At 46.0% G+C, this 23961-nt stretch overlaps 1 protein-coding gene across 2 annotated transcripts; it reads left to right on the forward strand.

Annotated features, from left to right (window-relative positions):
- Nucleotides 1-1415: 1415 nt before the first annotated feature.
- Nucleotides 1416-23741, forward strand: pts (6-pyruvoyltetrahydropterin synthase). 2 transcript variants are annotated; one of them, XR_013499130.1, is made up of 7 exons: nucleotides 1440-1641; nucleotides 10666-10745; nucleotides 15434-15456; nucleotides 18621-18677; nucleotides 18937-19007; nucleotides 21509-22190; nucleotides 22260-23741. XR_013499130.1 is itself a non-coding variant. In XM_078225351.1 (6 exons), exons 1-6 carry the CDS (start codon nucleotides 1556-1558, stop codon nucleotides 21630-21632), a joined length of 441 nt encoding a protein of 146 aa, XP_078081477.1. In that variant the 5' UTR covers nucleotides 1416-1555; the 3' UTR covers nucleotides 21633-23740. The 2 variants fall into 2 exon arrangements, 1 of the variants encoding a protein (XP_078081477.1); XM_078225351.1 differs by having other exon boundaries at nucleotides 1416-1641; nucleotides 21509-23740.
- The last annotated feature ends 220 nt before the right edge of the window (nucleotides 23742-23961 follow it).

Consider the following 23961-nt stretch of genomic DNA (forward strand, 5'->3'; position numbering starts at 1 on the left):
CCTCACAGCGCCAGGGATCGGGGTTCAATTCCAGCCTCGGGTGACTGTCTATGTGGAGTTTGCTCATTCTCCCTGTGTCTGCATGGGTTTCCTCCAGATGCTCCAGCTTCCTTCCACAGTCTAAAGATGTGCAGGTAAGGTATATTAGCCATGCTAAATTGCCCCTGAGGTTAGATGGATTAGCCATGGGAAATATGTGGGATAGCGCAGTGGAGTGGGACTGGGTAAGATACTCTGTCAGAGAGTCGGTGCAGACTTGATGGGCTGAATGGCCTCTTCACATATAGGAATTCTATGATTCTAAATTCGGCATGTCCACTATGACTCTCATCAATTTTTCTAGATGCTCCACAGAAAGCATCCTTCCCGGATGTATCACAACTTAATGTGGCACCTGCTCTGACCAAGACTGCAAGAAACTACAAAGGGTTGTAATTGAACTCAGGTCCCTGGCACTGTGAGGCATCAGTGTTAATCACTGTGCCACCTAGGAATATATCAAACCAGATGAAAGCAAAATGCTGCGGATGCTGGGATCTGAAACAAAAACAGAAAATGCTGGAAAATCTCAGCAGGTCTGACAGCATCTGTGGGGAGAGAATAGAGCCAATGTTTTGAGTCTCGATGACCCTTCGTCAGAGTGTGATGAGGAGATGCTGGTGTTGGACTGGGGTGGGCACAGTAAGAAGTCTCAGAACACCAAGTTAAAGTCCAACAGGTTTATTTGGAATCACGAGCTTTCGGAGTGCTGCTCCTTCATCAGGTGAGCGATGAAGGAGTTCCTTTATCTGATGAAGGAGCAGGGCTTCAAAACCTTATGATTCCAAATAAACCTGGTGGACTTTAACCCGGTGTTGTGAAACTTCTTACTGTGCCCTTCATCAGAGCACAGAGTACATATCAAACCAGATTTGACAATCGTCTGAATTTTTTTCTGTTTTTTATTTGAATATTGCTGTGTTTTCTGGGGGTGGCACGGTGGTACAGTGGTTAGCACTGCTGCCTCACAGCGCCAGGGTCTTTGGTTCGATTCCCAGCTTGGGTCACTGTTTGTGTGGAGTTTGCACATTCTCCCCGTGTCTGTGTGGGTTTCCTTCAGGTGCTCCTGTTTCCTCCCACAGTCTGAAAGACGTGCTGATTAGGTGCATTGACCCAAACAAGTGCTGGAGTGTGGCGACGCGGGGAATGTCACAGTAACCTCATTGTAGTGTTAATGTAAGCCTTGTGGTTAATGAATACACTTTACTTTAAAAGAAGCATCTGTGTGTGTACATCTTCCTTATTTTGCTGCTATTTCCAAACCCTCTTTGGCAAAACTGAATACCAGCAATAATAACAGTATGCAGCATTGTACAAAGTCCAATCCCCAAACCCCCGGTGGATGTGAATGGCCAGGGGTTGGGAGAGAAGTCAGTGTGACAATAGGATGTGAATGCAGAGGTGGGCGGGTTTCGCTGAGCGGGCGTGTTCTTTCTCCGGTGTCCAACCTCCTAAATCCTCGCAGCTTCGGACAGCAAGTTGGAGAAAGGGAAGCCTGGGGTTTTAGTTGGTGCTAATGGAGCTGCAGGGGCCAGCGAAGGCGAGCAGGACGGTGCTGGTTACCCGGGTGGAAAGTTTCAGCGCCGCTCACCTCCTACACAGGTACATTCACAGCACCGCTGCCGGGGACAGCGGGGCTCGCAACAGCTGGGGATACTGCAGCCTCTTTTACATGGAATGGGGAGGACAGTAGGTGAATAATGACAGTTTTCTGAAGCTTGGTGTCTGCCCATTTTCCGTAACTTGCTTCTATTTTCAAATCCCCTTTGACAAAACAAAATACAAGCAGTAGCATTATACAGTGTCAAATCCCCTGTAATTAAACCCTGTGAAGAGCAGAACCTAGTCTCCCCATTCCAAGCTGCGTGGATTTATAGGATCTGTAGTTCTTATTTACCCATCTCTCCGCTGTGTGGTTCAACAGAGAGGATCAGGAAAGACTACAAGTCCCAGAGACTCTTCTCTGGACAGGCCCTTGCGGGGAGGCGTCGTCTTTGGCTCTCTGCTGCTTTCTGTTTCGTTTTAGCTGTAAACAGCTGTGAAATTGTCTTTTAAATCGTCTCAGTTCAGCCTCAGATCTCCACCTGGGCGAATCCCTCGGCTGATTTTCTTAACAGCTGCTGTTCCCAGACAGGTCCATTTAGTTGTAGCTTCTCATCATTAGTAATGAGGCACTGAGCTGACTGTGTGTCTATGGGAAGCAGGGATTATTAAAGGTTTGGATTCCCCGTGTGGGAGTGTTGGGCTTCCCCAGCACTAATAACAGAGGCTTGTAACAAAGTAAAGCTTATTCACTAGCTTAGCAGCGACTGCATGCTACTCTGCCCTTGCTCCCGGGGAGAACGCCTACCCTCCCGACATGTGACCTCCTTTGTAACCGACTCATCGCGTTCTCACGTGAGCACTTGGTCTGCATTCTCCCCGTTTAGTTGGAACATTCAGTGGCTTGAGGTGGGGCAGCACGGTGGCACAGTGGTTAGCACTGCTGCCTTACAGCACCAGGGATTCGGGTTCAATTCCAGCCTCGGGTCACTGTCTGTGTGGAGTCTGCACATTCTCCCTGTGTCTGTATGGGTTTCCTCTGGGTGCTCTGGTTTCCTCCCTCAGTCCAAAGATATGCAGGTTAGGTTGATTGGCCATGCTAAATTGCCCCTTAGTGTCAGGGGGATTAGCAAGGTAAATATGGGGGGTTGGGGGAATAGAGCCTAGGTGGGAATGGTGTCAGTGCAGACTTGATGGGCTGAATGGCCTCCTTCTGCACTGTAGGGATTCTATGTAAGAGTTTTAACAACACCAGGTTAAAGTCCAACAGGTTTATTTGGTAGCAAATACCATAAGCTTTCGGAGCGCTGCACCTTCGTCAGATAGGACGAAGGAGCAGCGCTCCGAAAGCTAATGGTATTTGCTACCAAATAAACCTGTTGGACTTTAACCTGGTGTTGTTAAAACTCTTACTGTGTTCATCCCAGTCCAACGCCGGCATCTCCACATCGGGATTCTATGTAACAGTGTGCCCAATGGGAAACTAAGTACAGACCATTGTGTGACATACAATTAAACAGGCTCACAATGCGTAACTATTTACAGATATGGTGGGGCAGGGATTAAGCTCTTGCAGCTGGGCATATGATGTGGAGATGCCGGCGTAACCCCAGTCCAACGCCAGCATCTCCACATCATGACTATACTCCCTACTGCAGCTGGGCTCATCAGGGGGATCCCGGAGCCCTCCCACCCCCACCCTGCTGTAGAAAGACAAGATTCAGAAGGCCAGTTCACAGCCAGCTGGTAATAAAGTCCTGGGACCTCGTGTTTGGTTTGCTCAGGAGCCCTGAGCCCATGGTTATGCTGGTTGGTGGTGTTGTAGCCTCAGTCCGGTATCCTTAGTCTGGACGACCTGGAGCATTCCATCCATGAGTTTGTTGGTTGGTTGCAGGCCTCACTGTGTTGGCCTCTGCAAGAATCTGTATGTGTGTGGTGTATGGGGCTTGTGCCATAGGCTGGCTGACTGGAATGTTGTGTTATCTGTCGGTGCTAGTTTTGAAGTGCATACAAATGAGGCCCCTAACAGATCGCTTAGATCGACTAGTTAGGTGGACGCACTTAGGAGCATGCATATGGCAGAGAGCGTCATAGACAGACGTTTCAGGCAGGTGACTGCACCTGAGGTTGAGGAAGATAGATAGGACGCGCAGTGGCACAGTGGTTAGCACTGCTGCCTCACAGCGCCAGGGGCCGGGTTCGATTCCCGGCCAGGGTCACTGTCTGTGCGGAGTCTGTACGTTCTCCCATGTCTGCATGGGTTTTCTCCGGGTGCTCAGGTTTCCTCCCACAGTCGAAAAGCGTGCTGTTAGGCGCATTGGCCATGCTAAATTCTCCCTCAGTGTACCTGAACAGGCGCCGGAGTGTGGCAACTCGGGGATTTTCACAGTAACTTCATTGCAGTGTTAATGTAAGCCTACTTGTGACACTAATAAATAAATTTTAAACTTCAAAACTTTAGATGGGTGACAGTCACTTACAGTAGGCAGTCAGTGCAGGAGCCCCTGAGGCTGCCCCTCTCCCTCTCTCAAACAGATACATTGTGTTAAATGCTGTGTGGGAGGACAGCGCATCAGAGGACAATGACAGCAGTGGACAGGACAGTGGCACCACTGCTGGCTCTGCTATACAGCAGGGAGAGTCAAAGTGCAGACATGCAGTGGTATTCAGAGATTCAATAGTAAAGGGCACAGTCAGGCACTTCTGTGACTATGATCAAGACTCCAGGATAGGCTGTTGCCTCCCTGGTGCCAGGATCAGGGATATCTCTCAGTGGGGACAGGGCATTCTGAAGTGTGAGGGTGAACAGCCAGTGGTCGTGGTCCATGTTGGAACTAACGACACGGGTAGGAAGGAAAATGTGGTCCTGCAAAATGAACTCAGGGAGTTAGGAAAGCCGCTGAAATGCAGGACCTCCAGGGTTGTATTCTCAGGAATACTCCCTGTGGCATGTGGTAGTGAGGCAAGAAATAGGAAGATAGCGCAGCTTAATAAGCGGCTTGAGAGTTGGTGCAGGAGGGAGCGCTTCAGACTTTTAGACCACTGGGATCTCTTCCACTGCAGATGGGACCCGTACAAAAAGGACAGGTTGCATCTTAACTGGAAGGGCACCAACATCCTAACGGGGAGATTTGATTGTGCAGTTCAGGTGGATTTAAACTGATAAGGTGGGATCCACAGCAGTGGGTCAGAGAGTAGAGAGACTGGAGAACTCAGTGAATAGGTCCAATAAGGCAATGAGAAATCAAACACAAGGAGAGAGTGTCAAAACATGACAGGACAGATGGTCTGAGATGTGTTTGCTTTAACGCAAGAAGTATGACAGGTAAGGCGGATGAACTTAAAGCTTGGATTACTACATGGCACTGTGAAGTTGTGGCAATTACGGAGACTTGGATGAAAGAAGGGCAGGACTGGCATTTTTGCATCCCAGGATATAGCTGCTTCAGGCGAGGTAAAGAGGGTGACAAAAGAGGTGAGAGTGTTGCTTTACTGATTAGGAGAATGTCACAGCTATACAGAGGGAGGACACCTTGGTGGGATCATGCAGTGAGGCCACATGGGTAGAACTCAGGAACAGGAGCGGTGCAATCACACTGTTGGGGTTGTACTAGAGACCTCCAACAGCAGGCGTGAAGTGGAGGAACTGATATGTCAGCAGATTATGGGAAGATGTAAAAACAACAGGGTTGTTTCCCAATATAGACTGGGATTCCTTTAGTGCCAGGGGCTTGAACAGGGCAGAGTTTGTTCAGTATGTCCAAGACTGCTTCTTGAGGCAATATGTGTGTAGTCCAACTGAAGGGGCTATCTTAGACCTGGTTCTGGGAAACAAGCACAGACAGGTGATTGATGTCCCAATGGGGGACCAATTTGGGAACAGTGATCACAATTCTATAAGCTTCAAGATACTTGTAGCAAAGATAGAAGTAATCCCAGAGTGAAAGTACTAAACTGGGGGAAGGTTAACTACGAAATGAATTAGTCAAAGGTAGGGAATATAGACTGGGGGCAGCTGTTTGAGGGTAAATCCACATCTGATATGTGGGAGGGAGTCTTTTAAAAGTCAGTTGTTAGCCATTCAGGACAAGTATGTCCGTGTAAAAATGAAGGATAAAGATGACAAGATTCGGGAAACCTGGATGACAAGAGAGATTGTGAGTTTAGTGAAAAAGGAGGCACACATAAATTTCAGGAAATTGAAAATGGATAAGGCTCGTGAGGAATTCAAAGAAAGCAGGAAAGAGCTTAAACAGGGACTTAGGAGGGCAAAAAAGGCCATGAAATGTCCTTGGCATGCAGGATTAAGGAGAATCCCAAGGCTTTTTACGTGTATCTAAGGAGGGAGAGGGTAGCTAAGGAAAGGGTGAGTCCATTGAAGGACAGTGGAGGGAATTTGTGTGTGGAGCCAGATGAGGTGGGTGAGGTCCTTAACGAGTACTTTGCATCAGTATTCACAAAGGAGAAGGAAGTGGTGGATGGTGAGTGCAGAAAGGAGGATGTTGACACTCTAGGACATGTTAAGATAACAAGGGAGGAGGTATTGGAGGTTTTGAAAAACATTGAGGTGGACAAGTCCCCAGGGCCAGATAGGGTCTATCCCAGAATTGCTGAGGCCTTGGCCAAAATCTTTGTATCCTCTTTAGCCACAGGCAAGGTACCAGAGGATTGGAGAGTAGCTAACATTGTTCCTCTGTTTAAGAAGGGCAGAAGAGACAATCCGGGAAATTACAGGCCTGTGAGCCTTACATCAGTGGTGGGGAAGTTATTGGAGAAGATTCTTACGGACAGGGTATACTCACAGCTGGAAGAGAAATGGTTATTAGCAATAGGCAGCATTGTTTTGTGAAGGGGACGTCATGTATCACAAACTTGATTGAGTTCTTTGAGGAAGTGACCAGAAAAATTGACCAGGACAGGGCAGTGGATGTTGTATATATGGACTTTAGTAAAGCCTTCGATAAGGTTCCTCATGGCAGGCTGAAACAGAAGGTGAAGTCATATGGGATCCGAGGTGAGCTGGTAAGATGGATACAAAACTGGTTTGGGCACAGAAAGCAGAGAGTAGCAGTGGAAGGGTATTTTTCTAACTGGAGTCTGTCTCAAGTGGTGTTCCACAAGGATCAGTGCTGGGACCTCTGTTGTTTGTAATATATATAAATGATTTGGAGGAAAATGTAGGTGGTCTGATTCGTAAATTTGCAGATGATACAAAAATTGGGGGAGTAGCGGATAGTGAAGAGGATTATCAGAGGATAGAGCAGGATATAAATCAACTGGGGACCTGAGCCGAAAGATGGAAGATGGAATTTAACCTGGACAAATGTGAGGTGATGCGATTTGGAAGGTCTACTGCAGAAGGAAAGTATCCTGTAAATGGTAGAGCCCTTGGAAATATTAGCATACAGAGGGATCTAGGCATGCAGGTCCACAGTTCCCTGAAGGTGGCAACTCAGGGAAGGTGGTCAGGAAGGCGTATGGCATGCTGGCCTTCATCAGTTGGGGTGTTGAGTATAGGAATTAGAAAATCATGTTGCAGCTGTAGAAGGCTTTGGTTAGGCCATATTTGAAGTATTGTGTACAATTCTGTTCACCACACTGCCCGAAGGATGTTGATGCATTGGAAAGGGTGCAGAAGAGATTTACCAGGATGTTGCCTGGTTTGGGGGAAATGGACTGTGAAGAAAGATTGAACAAACTTGGATTATTTTCATTGGAGTGTCGGAGGATGAGGGGGGACCTGATAGAGGTTTACAAGATTATGACAGATTTGGATAGAATGGATAGTCAAGGTCTTTTTCCCAGGGTTGAAGGATCAATTACTCGGGGGCATAGGTTGAAAGTGAGAGGGGGAAAGTTTAAAAGAGATGTAAGGGCATGATTTTCACACAGAGGGTGGTAAATGCCTGGAATGTGCTGCCGGAAGAGGTGGTGGAAGCAGATTCTATAACAACATTCAAGAGGCATCTGGATAGATACATGAGTAGGCAGGGAATAGAGGGATTATGGATCACATAATGGCAAGAAAATATTAGATTAGAGAGCCATTTGTGTCGGCCAGACTTTATGGGCTGAAGGGCCTGTTCTTGTGCTGTATTGTCCTTTGTTCTGTGGTACTTGTAGGAGGTGACAGCGATTACATACACAGTGGCCACTGTCTGAGGCTACCACATAACTGTTCGGTTGTGGGGCATGGCTGTGTACCACCACCACTGGTCATGGCCATGTGTTATCTGAATCCGGACCATTTGACCAGGTGTTAGAGGACCGAGTCTGTGAGCACCTTGATCATACTGCATTTTGCTTCTCAATCTGCGGTGCATGAGGGCAACATTCATGCTGGCTTCATGTTTAGGCTGCAGCAGAATCTTAGCAGCAGGAATCATTGTCCTGGTGCGCCTGAAAAAGAGGCATTGTGCTGACGAGGGCAGGTCCTGCCATGGTAGATTTCACAGGCTGAGGAGTGCAGCATTGTAATCCGTATGATCCTGGGCCCATTTCTCTAGAAGATGCTTAGCTGAGAGTACTGCCTGTTCCACCAGGCCATTGCTTGTGGGTATAGGAGGCTGCTCGTGATAGGCTCAAAGTCCCATGTCTGTGCAAAGGTTTCTAAATTTGCTGGAAATTAATTGGCGAGTGTTGTCTGCCATGAGTCTCTGTGGGATGCCGTGTGTGGTGAAGTGTCTCTTGAGCTTGATGCTGACTGTGTTACTTGGCATGTTTGGCAGGTAGTTGAGTTTAAATCAACCAGAATATGAATCAACTAAGACTAAATGTTGTTTTCCATTCTATTTGAAGATATCAGCTGCTGTGAATGACCTCCTCTAACAGGACTAGACAGAGTAGATACAGGAAGGATGTTCCCGATGGTGGGGGTGCCCAGAACCAGGGGTCACAGACTGAGGATACAGGGTAGACCATTTAGGACAGAGATGAGGAGACATTTCTTCACCCTAAGAGTGGCGAGCCTGCGGAGTTCATTACCACAGGAAGTGGTTGATGCCAAAACATTGAATGTATTCAAGAGGTGGCTGGATATAGCACTTGGGGCGAATGGGATCAAAGGTTATGGGGAGAAAGCAGGATTAGGCCATTGAGTTGGACGATCAGCCATGATCGTGATGAATGGCGGAGCAGGCTCGAAGGGCCAAATGGCCTCTTCTTGCTCCTGTCTTCTATGTTTCTATATTTTACCTTCCATGGCCATCAAGTCCTGAAATGGGACTTGAACCCAGATCTTCTGGCCCAAAGGTGTGCCACTGGACCGCAATGTTTTTTCTTTCCTGAAATGAATGCATGGATTCAAGCAGGGAGGGCTACAGTTCAATCTGCCCTTCTGGGAGATTCATATCATTTCTAACAGGAGCCAGTAGACAACAGGTGGGAAAGGGGCATTGTCTGAAACTGAGACAATCTCTCCAATCTAAATTTGCATCCTGGTAAATCCAGTTCTTACATACAATTACATCTTAGTTACTTCCTAAGACACATTCTGACCTATTTGCATTTAAACTCTTCACACTGACTGTGCAGTATTTAGATAGCACCTTTAACACAGTAAAATATCCCAAGGCACTTCACAGGAGCATTACTAAACAAATATCTAACACCAAACCGTGTAAGAAGATGTGAGGACAGATAAAAAAAAGCTTGCACAAACAGGTTTATTTTAAGGAGTGAATTAAACCAGGAAACTGAGGTAGTGAAATTGAGAGGTTTGGGGAATTCCAGTGCTTGGGGCTTAGACCAGAAGTCATTGGCTTGAACAACAAGATAGGCCATTTACAAAACTAGTTAAAAACACAATGAGTGAAATCTCTTGCTTTCCTCATGGTGAGTTTGCCGATGGTGGGGGGAGCGGGGAGGGGGGACCCCACCACCTTCCCACTTCCAACTTGATTAAGTCCATGGCAAAGAAGACCGATGGACGGCCTTCCTTCCCCACCACCAATTAGTGGGATTAGTGGGTAAATATGTAGGGATATGGGGGTAGGGCCTGGGTGGGATTGTGGTCGGTGCAGACTCGATGGGCCGAATGGCGGCCTCCTGTACTGTAGGGTTTCTATTTCTATTTCTATTTCAATTGCGATCCTTGCCTGGCAATAATGTCCATATAAGGGTCTCATCTGGCCACCGCTGGTATTACCACAGCGATGGGAGTGGGGAGCATGAGAAGCAAATCCTGGCTGTGTAATTTTTCCGAAGGTAAATTGAGATTGAGCCAAGTCAGTGTAGTTTACTCTCATTGATGATCTGCAGGCTCAGTTACTGGCTGTGAAATAAAGCAACTTAATGATTTATAAACTCTTCGTCTCACTCAGTGTTTTTGTCCAGTTTCAAAAAGAAAAGGTTCACAGGAGGACAAATGGAAAAGACATCAATTCCTGCTTCAGGACAAAGGCGAAATACTGTGGATGCTGGAATCTGAAACAAAAACAGAAAATGCTGGAGAAACTCAGCAGGTCTGGCAGCATCTGTGGAGAGAGAATAGAGACAATATTTTGAGTCAGGTTGACCAGGTAGAGCGATGAAGGGTCATCCAGACTCAAAATGTTGGCTCTATTCTCTCTCTCCACAGATGCTGTCAGACCTGCTGAGTTTCTCCAGTATTTACTGTTCCTGTTTCAGGACACATTGTTACACCCGGGGTTAGACTTCCCTGCAGTTTGATATTGAGTAGTGTGCGTACAGTCCTGAACAGAAGAATCTCAGACCACTTAAAGGAGTTCCATAATTGTTATAGTAATGGACATCTCAAAGACAACCCCTGATCTTAAAGCATTGCGTTAATATATGAAGCCTTATTCTATAAATGAATGCAATGGTGATACAAAGGTCTCCAGACATTAATGTGGATTAACTTGGAGCCTTCTTGAACAAATGCATTTTTCCAACCTCGCCTGCGGCTGGGATTCTCCCGTCCCGCTGCTCTGAATGGAGTTTTGGCTGAGCGCCAAATTCTCCATTTATTGGCGGTGGTAGTGGGGCAAGCGAGGCCAGAGAATTTCAGCAAATGTGTACAATGTGATGTTTAGAATAAGTGCTTTTGAAAATCTGATTACCCGTTTGATTTTTGTTTTCTAGTAACTGCTTAAGTGCTGAAGAAAACAAGAGAACTTTTGGAAAATGCAACAACCCTAACGGCCATGGCCACAACTACAAAGGTCAGTAATGGACGTATTGTTTGTTGCTGTAAAAATGTGACCACAGGCAATGCGATGCAGAGTAACACCAGTGCCTCGCAAACTCTGATTAGTCAACTTGCTTACTGTGTCCAGGACAGCGGATTTTCCCCAAACTCAAGAGCTGCAAAGTCAGACAAACTCCATTTCTGCAGCTTAGTGTAGCTAAGCTTAGTTGCTCCTCCACTACACGTAATGAAGGACCTGGCTGGTGCATTACCTGCAAACCAGATTTGGGGTCTGTTTCATGTGCCGCCATTGCTTTGTTAATGGCACTTTCATCATTCCTACACTCAGAAGGGACAGAGTTGATAAATGTATGACTTCATAGTGCAGAAGGAGGCCATTCTGTGCAAAAAGGCCATTCGGCCCATCGAGTCTGCACCGACCACAATCCCACCCAGGCCCTACTCCCATAACCACACATATTTACCCTGTGAATACCCTGACACTAGGGTCAATTTAGCATGGCCAATCAATCTAACCCACACATTTTTGGACTCTGGGCAGAAACCGGAGCACCCGGAGGAAACTCACACAGACACAGGGAGAAAGTGCAAACTCCACATAGACAGTGACCCGAGGCTGGAATTGAACCCGGGTCCCTGGCACTGTGAGGCAGCAATGCTAACCACTGTGCCACCGTGCTGCTGGAAGTGCTGATGGCAGCACTTTTCCCACAAGGGGTGGGGTGGGTGTGGAAGGAGACAAGGAAACAAACAGCTGTTGAAACAGAGATTTAAATAGACCTTCAAGTCTATAGTTTTCAAAAGGCTCTTTAATTAGGTCTTTGGAGAGTGAGATTTTCTTTTTCCATTCTGTGGAATGAAAGCAGAAAGGAAACAATATTAAATTCTATTGATGGTGAAAGCCCGTAGCTTGGAAAGTCCATTATTAATTCTAAAGTAAAGTTTATTTATTAGTCACAAAGTAGGCTTACATTAACATTGCAATGAAGTTACTGTGAAAATCCCCTAGTTGCCACGCTCCGGTCCCCGTTCGGGTACACTGAGGGAGAATTTAGAACGGCCAATGCACCTAACCATCCCGTCTTTTGGACTGTGGGAGGAAACAGGAGCACCCGGGGGAAATCCACGCAGACAGGGGAGAACGTGAGACTCCACACAGACAGTGACCCAAGCCGGGAATCGAACCCTAATTCCCCGAGGTGGATGGTGCAGAAGTGTTACTATAAGCCTATGTGAGGGGAAAGATCGGCTGACTTCATACAGGCCTTCCTGAACCATATGATGAGTAAAGCTCAATGCTTTATCATCAGGTGGGTATCAGAAATGTCTACATCAGATGAGACAATTTGTTGTTTTGTTTTGGTTTTGTGGAGAAACTGTGTGAATAAAACCAACTGAATATGACAACGTGGACTGTACCCATGACATAGAGGCCCACGGTTAGTTTGTACAGCACTGCATCCACCACACCACCTGTTAAATGGACCAGCATCCCATTGTCCACCTGGATAATCTCCTACTTTTCCACTCTTATTAACCTTATTGGCCACTCGCCTGCGGGCTGCAGTGCTGAGGGTTCACTGTGAAAGCTGCTGAAGGAACCCGCAGGCTCCACACTCCCAGGCCCGTGTGGCAATTGACTCTGCCATGCACCAGGGGAATATTGACTTTGTGCCAGCGATTCCTGATGGTGGCAAGCTCCATTCTTGGCTGTGTCATCAGGAGAGATGCTGAGCAAACATTGAGCACTTCTCCAGAAAAGCAGGAGGGCAGAAAATCAGACACCAGCTAGTGATTGTCACAGAAGATATATCGGCTTACCAACCTCTGTCCCAAGGAACAGAGCGTGATTGTCACCAGCGGGAACTGGAATCTAACAACAACGATTAAAATTGCGCTTATTATTTACCTCACCTAATGTCCATCCACAATCTGAGCTCTGGAACCCCAGTCCCTGAAACACCATTAATTTCTATCCAGTGTGCCCATCGGTTTAACCTGCGTGAAGACGTTTTCGTGCCTGAAAGTTTGGAAAAGGCTACTCTTGCGAAGATCTCTCACTATGTAGAGTAGCACCTGTGGAAAAAATTAACAGTTAATGTTTGAAGCAATGGAACAGATTTTAAGCAAGAAGAGAGGCAGGGAACAAAAGGGAAGGTGTCTGACAGGATGGAAGGCAAAAAAACTAATCACAAAGGTATGATGATGCAAGATAAGAGCAGATGGCGACCGTTCAAGAAATAAAAATGGATTATAGGAGATGCAAAAGGGTATACCAGAACCATTACCAACAACTGCGACAGTTGTAAGGGGCAGCATGGTGGCACAGTGGTTACCACTGCTGCCTCACAGAACCAGGGACCCTGGTTCAATTCCAGCCTCGGGTCACTGTCTGTGTGGAGTCTGCGCATTCTCTCCATGTCTGCGTGGGTTTCCTCCGGGTGCTTCGGTTTCCTCCCACAGTCCAAATATGTGCGCGTTAGGTTGACTGGCCATGATAAATTGCCCCTGTCAGGGGATTAGGAAGGTAAATATGGGGTTATGGGAATAGGACAGGACCTGGGTGGGATTGTTGTTGGCACAGGCTTGATGAGCCAACTGGCCTCTTGCACTGTAGATTCTATGATTCTAGTTGGTGAATCCTAACTGTGACACCAAAGCCAGTTCATACTGTGTTTTTTTTTTACATGTATAATGGACATAGAGAGAACTTGATGTGTGCAGCTAAAGGCCCTGTGACACACTAAGATAAAGGAAAATTACTGTGGATGCTATAATCTGAAACAAAAACAGAAAATGCTGGAAAATCTCAGCAGGTCTGACAGCATCTGTGGAGAAAGTAGAGCCAACGTTTTGAGTCTGGGTGATCCTTGGTCAGTAGTTATTGGCCCTGCTACATATCTAGGTGACCTACGAAAACTAAAAACTTGAGATATGCTCGCCAGACTGTGTACAGGATGACGATTTCACACTTTTAAACTGCCCACATGATTTTGGACCAGAGCAATAGGTAGTATTTGATTTTCTGTCTCTGCTTTCCAATTGGCAGAGGTGAACGCTAAAGGATGGGGATTATTTTGCACTGCTGCTTAGCAATATTTAGGGCGCAGATAATATCTATGTGGAGCTGTCCCTCAGTCAGGGATTAACTGAGCAGAGTAAAGTCTATGGGGTTGTGTAGATTGGATAAAGTCTGAGGGAGGAACGTGATGGATGGAATATGTGAACCTTCTTTCTTCCCATTATTTCTTGCTGAAATGAGGGACTGGATTTTCCCTGCGGCCTTCTGAACCATCAAATTCCACTGTGTGACAGGAGACTGTCATTCAGCCTGATGTTCGCCAGAATCAGCAGTTAATTGCCAGAGGGCAGACTCTTTGTCCTTTCAAGGACAACTAGAGATGAGCAGCAAATGTTGGGCTTGCTTGCATCCCATGAGAAAAAGATATGGAAGGCAGGCTCTCCGGGGTAGAAGACAAATCAAAAGCCTTATAAATTGAAGGCAACATCAAGATGCCATGTCAGGTATGTGACGGAGAAGGTGGTTCTAAATGAAGGCTCTTTCTCTCTCTCCTATTTTCTGACATTTTGAAGTAGAAAATCGGGTTTTGTAGCTGTGCCAACAGTGTGTGGGAGCACACCCTCAACAGGTTTGCCTGCAGACCCTGCCACACCACTGCACGCATGTAAGGCCTTTAAGTCTACAAGGAGCACTATGTGGTCTTCAATCTGGGGCCACCTCCAGACAACTCAACTGGCCACCTCTGCTGGCAAGGACCCAGAGGCCAACTGGAAAATCCCAGTCAGCCTCCTTCAGTGGTCCTTAACAGAGCCAGGAGGCTCCCGCACACCTTGCCCTGGGAAGGGGCTGGATGAAGCCAGGAAACCAGCAAGCCACTCGACAGTGTGAAATTCTGCACCTATCCACTTCCTTACCCAGACCCGCCCCGGACTGAAAATCCGGCCCCCGGAATTTGACCGTCCAGCATTGTGGTGGACAATATCCATGCCACATGAGAATCACGTAGAGGTGAGGTGTATAAAGGTTATATATTAATAGAGGTGTATAAAATTATGAAAGGCATAGATAGGGTGAACGGTGGGAAGCTTTTCCCCAGGTCGGTGGTGACGTTCACGAGGGGTCAGAGGTTCAAGGTGAAGGGGGGGAGGTTTAACACAGATATCAGAAGGACATATTTTACACAGAGGGTGGTGGGGGCCTGGAATGCGCTGCCAGGCAAGGTGGTGGAGGCGGACACACTGGGAACGTTTAAGACTTATCTAGATAGCTATATGAACGGAGTGGGAATGGAGGGATACAAAAGAATGGTCTAGTTTGGACCAGGGAGCGGCACGGGCTTGGAGGGCCGATGGGCCTGTTCCTGTGCTGTATTGTTCTTTGTTCTTTGTTCACGTCAGGGCATGACCTCCTTCTGGAACTGAACTGTGTGGAGTTCCTCATTCTCTTTGTTTATTGCTGACTGATCTATTTTAAGGCGTTCCTCTCATAAAAGAGTTGTAGCTGCTTCTATGTTTGAAAAAAAAACAATACCGGTGTTTCAAAAACCTAAAAATATTGCTTTCCCTATGAAATAAACTTTGCCTCTTTGATTAATACAAACAGTTTTCTGTTTATGCCTCAGCAACACAGGACAAATTTTGTGTGCGATGCTTCTAACCAGGTGTGTTTGTGTTTTTCAGTGGAGGTGACGGTACGGGGAGAGGTGAGTGACAAGTTGGATTCCTTTTGGTGGCTGCCACTATGACATGAGAAACATTGCCATCTGCTTGTGTGACAACCTGTCATCAGGCCAGTAACTTGCATTGGCGAGGGTTTAGAGGAAGGCGACATGAGCAGGGATCACCCAACTATTTTTATTTTGAGCACAGAATTATTGGGATTGACTTGGTCACTCCAACAGACTGGATTTTCCATCGCCTTGGGTGGTGCGGCCTTTGAAATGCTCCCCCAAGATGTGTCCATCTTTTGACTCCTCCGGGGCAAGCTGCAATTTTCAAAGCCATAGCCTGAGGAAGGGGTGGGGAAAACTTGGCAACCCGCTTGCCCCCAGTTAGCTGACTGGGGGATGGGTTAGTTCAGTTGGCTAGATGGCTAGAGTGTAGGACTAACCGACACCAATAATGCAGGTTCAATTCCTGTACCTGCTGAGATAGTTCATGGAGAATTTCTCTGCATTTGATGTGGAGTGCTGCCATTTGTGCTATATATAATCAGTTACGGCGATGTGTGCATTGAGCACATGAACTAAAATTGACTCCGACGTTACTGCAATGACTTTGGTTTGGATTTTTCAATCTGGGTTGGGAAGCCGACCCCCAGATGTTGTCCCAAGCCAAGCGGCACTATTTTAATATGCAAAGCCCCTAATTGGGTGGGATTAGTGCCTAATTAGCCACCCCTCCCCCACCCCCTGTCCCATATCGCTGCCTAGTTTCAGGAACTGTCACCTGAAAGGCGGCGCGGTGGCACAATGGTTGGCACTGCTGCCTCACAGCGCCAGGGACCTGGGTTCAATTCCAGCCTCGGGTCACACCTCAGGTCACGGTCTGTGTGGAGTTTGCATGTCTGCATGGGTTTCCACCAGGTGCTCCGGTTTCCTCCCACAGTCCAAAAATGTGCAGTTTAGGGGGATTGCCTTGCGCTTGATCAGTTAGGTTACTGCACTGAGGTAACTGGTCTTCTGTTTCCTCACCTGCCCTATTCTGTAAGGCAACAGCAAGTCTAATGCCACCTGCCTTTCAGGTGTCAGTTCCCGAATCTAGGCAGAGGTGTGGGGCAGGGGGTGGGGGAGGGGTGGTTGATTGGGCACTAATCCCATCCAATTAGGGGCTTTGCATATTGAAATATCACCGCTTCAGAGATGTGGCCTGGGACAACATCTGGGTGTCAGCTTCCCAACCCAGATTGAAACATCCAGCCCAAAGTCACTGTTATAACATAGGAGTCAAATTTTAGTCCATGTGCTCAGTACACACATTGCCACAACTGGTTATATATAGCACGATTGTCAGCACTCCACATCAAACACAGAGAAATTCTCCATGAACTATCTCAGCCGGTACAGGAATTAAACCTGCACTGTTGGTGTCAGTCAACCCTACACTCCAGCCACCTACCCAACTGAGCTAACCCATCCCCCAGCCCAAAGCCTTCACACCTAGGAGATTTTCACAGTAACTTTATTGCAGTATTAATGTAAACCTACTTGTGACACTAATAAATAAATATAAACTCCTATCTTTCAATTAGGACAACAATCAGTCTGCATTCAGCTAATCAAAACCCATTTGTCTTAAGGTTTTCCCCGTTACAAAATTAACGCTTAAACCTTGGCATTAGCTGGGAAGAAGAAAAGATTTCAATGTGTCTTTTTAAAAAAAAGAAAATTATACTTAGAAAAGGTAATTACGTTTGAATAGATAGGAAACAGTAACAATTAAATAGAAGTAGAATTGTGAGAAAATGAGAATGAGGAAAGCCATGACGCAGTGCAAAAATATTTAAGTGATTAAACTAAATTATTTCAATATATGGTTTAGAATCACTTCAGCAATATAGCTATTCTGGATTTTTTGTAGATTTATTACTGTGGTATTATTTATATTAATCTCAGTGACTGACCATTATAAATGGTAGACCAAGGGAGAGTTATTTCCTGTTACCTTTTTGATTTGATTGAATTTATTATTGTCACATGTATTAGTATACAGTGAAAAGTATTGTTTCTTACGCGTTATACAGATAAAGCATACCGTTCATAGAGAAGGAAAGGAGACAGTGCAGAATGTTGTGTTATAGTCATAGCTAGGGTGTAGAGAAAGATCAACTTAGTGCGAGGTAAGTCCATTCAAAAATCTGATAGCAGCAGGGGAGAAACTGTTCTTGAGTCGGTTGTATGTGACCTCAGACTTTTGTATCTTTTTCCTGACAGAAGAAGGTGGAAGAGAGAATGTCCGGGGCGCGTGGGGTCCTTAATTATGCTGGCTGCTTTTCCAAGGCAATGGGAAGTGTAGACAGAGTCAATGAATGAGAGGCTGGTTTGCGTGATGGCTCGGCTTCGTTCATGGCCCTTTGTAGTGTCTTGTGGTCTTGGGCAGAGCAGGAGCCATACCAAGCTGTGATACAACCAGAAAGAATGCTTTCTATGGTGCATCTGGTTTCGTTCTAGGATCAATTTTTTCACTTTCATAGAATCCCTACAGTGCAGATCGAGGCCATTCAGCCTATTGAGTCCACACCAACTCTCCGATAGAGTGTCTTACCCAGGCCCTACCTCCCTACCTCCATAACCCCAAGTGTTTACCCCGCTAATCCCCCTAACCTATACATCTTGGGACATCAAGAGGCAATTTAGCATGGCCAATCCACCTAACTTGCATATCTTTGGACACCTTTGATACAAGTAAATTAATTTAAATGCAACTGTCCCCTTTCAAAACATCTCTGGATTGGGAATTAGCCTAACCAAGGTAAATAATAGTTAAAATGGCGAAGACTGTTGAGTCAAAGGAATGATGTGGAGATGCCGGCGTTGGACTGGGGTAAACACAGTAAGAAGTTTAACAACACCAGGTTAAAGTCCAACAGGTTTATTTGGTAGCAAAAGCCACACAAGCTTTCGAAGCTCTAAGCCCCTTCTTCAGGTGAGTGACTCACCTGAAGAAGGGGCTTAGAGCTTCGAAAGCTTGTGTGGCTTTTGCTACCAAATAAACCTGTTGGACTTTAACCTGGTGTTGTTAAACTTCTTACTGAGTCAAAGGAAACCATCATAGGATGAAAGTGATTCTGTCCAATCCTTTTACAGTTCTTTGTTGTTGAGAGGTGAATATAACTTCATCTCTGTTCTGCCATTTCACTGTATTTCAGGTCAATCCGCAGACTGGGATGGTGATCAACATCACAGACCTGAAGGAGCATATGCAGGTGATGACTGAATGAAGAATTCTCATTGCTACAACAAGTAGGCAGTTCACTTTGCCACATTACGAGTCATGGGAGAGGAGTGGGGGGGGGGGGGGTGGAATTGTATCTGACGCTGCCATCCCCTGCCCCGCCCTGCCCCAAGGTTATCAAAAGACCCCAACATAACTGCTGAGTATTTGCTCAATAACCCGTTCGGGAATCGAAGGACAGATATTTTGTAGATATTGACTGTGGCTACTGTCTAATTTTTCTTTAACAGGAAGCCATCATGCAGCCACTTGACCACAAGAATCTGGACAAAGATGTTCCATACTTTGCAGATGTGGTGAGGTGGGTCTTGTGTAAAGAATCTAGTGTGTCTTTAGCTTTATGTACAAATATGATAACAGCAGGGTGAGAGGAAGTGACTATGGGGTCTGTAAAGGGGATGTGGATTTTGGTTGGGGGAGGGGAACGGGCATGGAGTGGGGGTGGGGGGGATGTTAGAACTAGTGAATAGACCATTTTTCTGATTCCCATATTACATGTCTGAATCAAGGACTGCAGTTACACTCCGGATTTACACCTTCAAACTGGTAACCGTGCAGAGCCACCTTATTCTCAGGTCCGTGACAACGGATGTTTATATCTACCTGCTTGGATTCAGACCTCTGACCCCCGAAGCAGCTAATGTTTAATGTTCAGGGTGTGGAGGGCAGTACATGTGTTCAAACCAATGAGGAGTAAGTGTCCCCAAGGTCCAGCAAGCTGTTCAAAAAGGCCCTCTACACCAAGCTGGAGTTATACAGCAGACTATAAACTCAAGCCAGAGTGACTTAGTCCCATGCACAGTGCCCTCACACTATTTCATTTCATTTCAGTCTGCTTGAGGTTTGGGGGGGGGGGGGGGAGGGGGGGCTGTCAAAATGGATTCCATTTTCGTGTTGCATTGCCACCACATGTTGTTGCATATCTGCATCTGTTTGAAATACATATAAAAATGACTCCAACATATTCCCAGGACAGGTTCAGCATGGGATAGCTGCAGAGTCAAGGTTGCCTCAGCAGCTTCTGCTGACCTGCGTAACAGGGAATTGCCTCTTTATGCCAACACGGATGTTTCTTTTCATGTTGAGTTGGGGTTGAATGTTGGCCAGAATTACAAGGGGATTCCAGTAACAATTCCAGCAGCAATTAAGTGGTGCCTTTTACATCCAATTAAATAAGCAGGTGACTCTCCAGTTTCAAGTCTAATCTCAAGGAGTAAAGATAAAGTCACCATCGTCCCAGATGACCATAGGTTGCTCCCTCCTTTGAGGGGGAGAGCTGACTGGTGGTGATTTAATCTGAAGCTCACCACACCTCAGGCGAGGGTCAAGTTTGAGAAGGTGGGGCTTTCATGAATAACCTCAGCCGGTACAGGAAGTGAACCCTCACTGTTGATGTCGCTCTTCATCACTAACCAGTCATCCAACCAACTGAACTCCTCACATTATGTTCCATAACATTTTATTTTGTAAATAAATCCTATGTGCCAACTTCCCTCCTTCACTTGACTACTTACTTCAATTCTGGGTCGTGAGGAGTCTGTGCCTATCCCAACAGGCACTGGGCATTGGGCAGGGTACATCTAGGATGGGACACCAGTCCATCCTTATGTGCAACCCTTGGAGAAAAATAATTCTACCTTGTGTTGGATTTGGCTGGAAATTCTTTATTTGAAAGAAAATAAACTTAACCCTGCCAGTTCGTGTCTTGAGACCATTGATTAAATCATTGGATGCCATTTTTGTTAGCGTGGTCGTAACTGATGGAGAGGAGTCTGGCAGAGCTGTGGGTAATGTCCCTGCCTCTGAGCCAGAAGCTCTGGATTTTAGTCCCACTACCGGGGTATGGACATAATACAGCCAAACTGGTCGAATATCCATAGTCGGCTTTAAGTCTTCCCGGTGTCTTACATTCTCCTGGGTCATGAGTTATAAGGAGAAGCCATGCTCATTTTGGATATTGTTTCTGAAAACAACTTGCATTTGTCTAGCACCTTTACTGGACACCGCAGGCCCCAAAGTGTCTTGCAGCCACTAAAATACTTTTGAAGTGTAGCCACTATTGTAGGAAATATAATGGCCAGTTTCCACACAACAGTGTATTAACAGCCAGGGCACCCGAGATAACTTCATTGATGTAGTACCATGGGATCTTTTGCACACAGCTGAGGGAGAAGGTTGGGCCTCGCTTTAATGTATCACCTGAAAGACAACATCCTGAGTAGTGGAACATCTCTCAAATTACTGCCCTGGACTGCCAGCCTTGATTACCGTGCTGACGTCCCAGAGTGGGACGGGAACCCCTTGACGTCAAGGTGGGACTGTGACTAACTGAGTCATGACTGACACACAAAACTCTTGGTTTGATTTGAACAGTATCCTAATTTTTATTTCTATCACAGAACCACAGAATTATTATGGAGCAGAAGGAGGCCATTTTGCCCATCGGGTCTGCACTGGCAGCTTTCTTTCTTGAGCAAATGTGTTTTCATGTTGTATCGGCGGGGGGTAACTGGCAACTTCACTATCTCAGCAATAAGTTTTCAAAACCACATTTACTTTAATTTTTCCTGCTACACAATGCAATAATAAGGTGCACTTACACTTCAAGCTAAGTGTAGGTGCAAGATGGGTCTCAAATTCCAGCAACCCTGAATTGATGCAGTGTGGGGATTGGGGCCACACTGAACTTGCTTTGCACAAATGCTACAGCAGTGGTGCAAACATGCCCTTAAAAATAATCAACTTTGCAGAATGAATTGGTGAGCAAGGACTAGACCTGATCTTCTTATCTTTTATGCCTAGTACTACTGAAAATGTGGCCGTCTTCATCTGGGACAACCTTCAGAAACGTCTCTCACCAAGCCTACTGTATGAAGTAAAGGTGTATGAAACGGATAAGAACATTGTCGTTTATCGTGGAGAATAGAAGATTCCTTTCACATTCTGGCAATGCTGTGGTCTTCTCCCACTGACATCATGTTGACTCAATTTCAGTTGACCTCAGCAAAGTCCAAAGTAGCTTAGGTGAAATGCCGCCACAGTACGGTGTTAAATTCTTTTGATCTGCCAAATAAGTTCCCACTGTAGTCACTAATGAGGAAGGCCATTCAGCCCATCTTAGTTCAGCATCCAGCAAAATCTAAAAATGCTTCATTTTGACATCCCAGTGTTCCTGTGAGGATTCCACTAATCTTCCAATAAGTTCATTCCACGTGATTCTGTTGTGTGTGAAGGAGAATTTTCCTGATACCAATCCCAGGTTTATAACTGCTAATTTGAATTCATGTCCCCTTGGCCTACTTTTGTGACTTAACTTAAAGTGTCAATGCCATGGGTGGCCATTATCTAATCTAGGGGCCAGTACTTTTGCTGTGACTGTACCAAGGGATCACTTTGATTTTTGGCCCTCTGAAATCTTGATATTGCGAAAGCGAATTGGGGTGGCACAGTGGTTAGCACTGCTGCCTCAGTGCCAGGGACCCGAGTTTGATACCGGCCTCGGGTCACTGTCTGTGTGGAGTTTGCACATTCTCCACACAGACAGTGACCCGAGGCCATTCTGTATGGGCTTCCTTTGGGTGTTTCGGTTTCTTCCCACTCTTCAAAAATTTGCAGGTTAGGTTGATTAGCCCTTAGTGTCAGGGGAACTAGCAAGGTAAATACGTGGGATCAAGGGGATAGGACCTGGGTGGGATTGTTGCTGGTGCAGGCTCGATGGACTGAATAGTCTCCTTCTGCACTGTCAGGATTCTATTCTATGAAAGGATGAGAAAGGCTTGGAAATTGGGGGCAGGATTTTCCAGTCGCACATACCCCAAGACTGGAAAATCCCGCCTGAGGTCAATGGATCTTTGCATGGTCCGTGCCCCAGCCTGCTATGATTCCCGTGATGGGCAGGATGGGAAAATTCCACCCTGGATTTTTGAAACGAATATTTTGAATTTCATCGCAAACAAGGTTTATGTGCCAGAACTGGAAACGGGGCAAAATTGGGACAAGGATATCAGGAAATTTTGAAATCAATTTCACACTTTTAGCCCCAAAACTCACTGGGATAAATTTGATGACCCCTGTGCTTTGCGGAAATCTATATTTTATTTTTGGGTGGCATTCCTTTAATTCCAAAGTTGAACTGGAGAGAATTCTGAGAGGAGTGTAATTTGGACTTCCGAGCAAGCATTTTAGTTCCAAGAAATGCCCCTGTGACCTGAGTAAAAAATCTCACAACACCAGGTTAAAGTCCAACAGGTTTATTTGGAATCATGAGCTTTTGGAGTGCAGTTCCTTCATCAGGTGAGTGGAAGTTAGTTCACAACCTCCACTCACCCGATGAAGGAGCAGCGCTGCGAAAGTTCATGATTCCAAATAAACCTGTTGGACTTTAACCTGGTGTTGTGAGACTTCTTACTGAGTCCACCCCAGTCCAAAGCTGGCATCTCCACCTCATGTGACCTGAGGTTGCTACGAAGATGAAAGCTAAAAAGCATAGGGTGAATGGAAAGCAAACTATAGCTGCTCTCAGAACCTGCGGTTCAGAACACAAAAAGAGTGTGTGTTGAACAGAACTTGCAGTTGAGGGGACCAGAGGAGACACTTTTACAGGAGCTGTCAGTTTAAGTGACAGAACGCTAAAGATAGGCAGATCAAGGATTGCGAATTGGAAAAGACCATTGTGGCTATTCCAGTTTTGCCAGAGCCAACCGGGCTGTTGTAAAGGAATCAGAGAAAGGATTCTTTGGGGATTCTGCACCTCAAGACTGTTATGAGCCTAGCTGGAGAGCAGTTCTGCAGAGGTGTGCTGTTTGAGTGTTAATTGCATCAGGGAACTTCGGATAGGATACAGATGCTGGTGAGAATGACATGAGGCCAAATCCACCGGGTGGGAAGTGAGAGATGTTACATACCAGAGGCCAAGTTGGAAAGACTGAGATTGCACATAGTGCTACATTTCTGGGAGAAAGTAATGCGAGTGCTTGTAACTACGTGAGGCATACCTTTGATGTATCAACTAATTAAAGTGAAATTTACCTTTTTACTTGTGATGTAAATTAATTTTTGAATTACATTAATTTTGCTTGGCTTGTTACAGTAAGAGTTTTTAAAAGTGAAATCCTGTTCATCGGTTTCCTTTCCGTTGGCGTGGTAGAAATTCCTTTCTTTGAAAACGTTTTCGGTCTCTGCTTATAACACAAATTGTTCAAGGAACCAGGATTCCACTATGAATGAAAAGCAATGTGAAGAAATCCAGGAATGCA

Source organism: Mustelus asterias, chromosome 12 (genome assembly GCF_964213995.1).
Source record: "Mustelus asterias chromosome 12, sMusAst1.hap1.1, whole genome shotgun sequence".
NCBI lineage: Eukaryota > Metazoa > Chordata > Chondrichthyes > Carcharhiniformes > Triakidae > Mustelus > Mustelus asterias.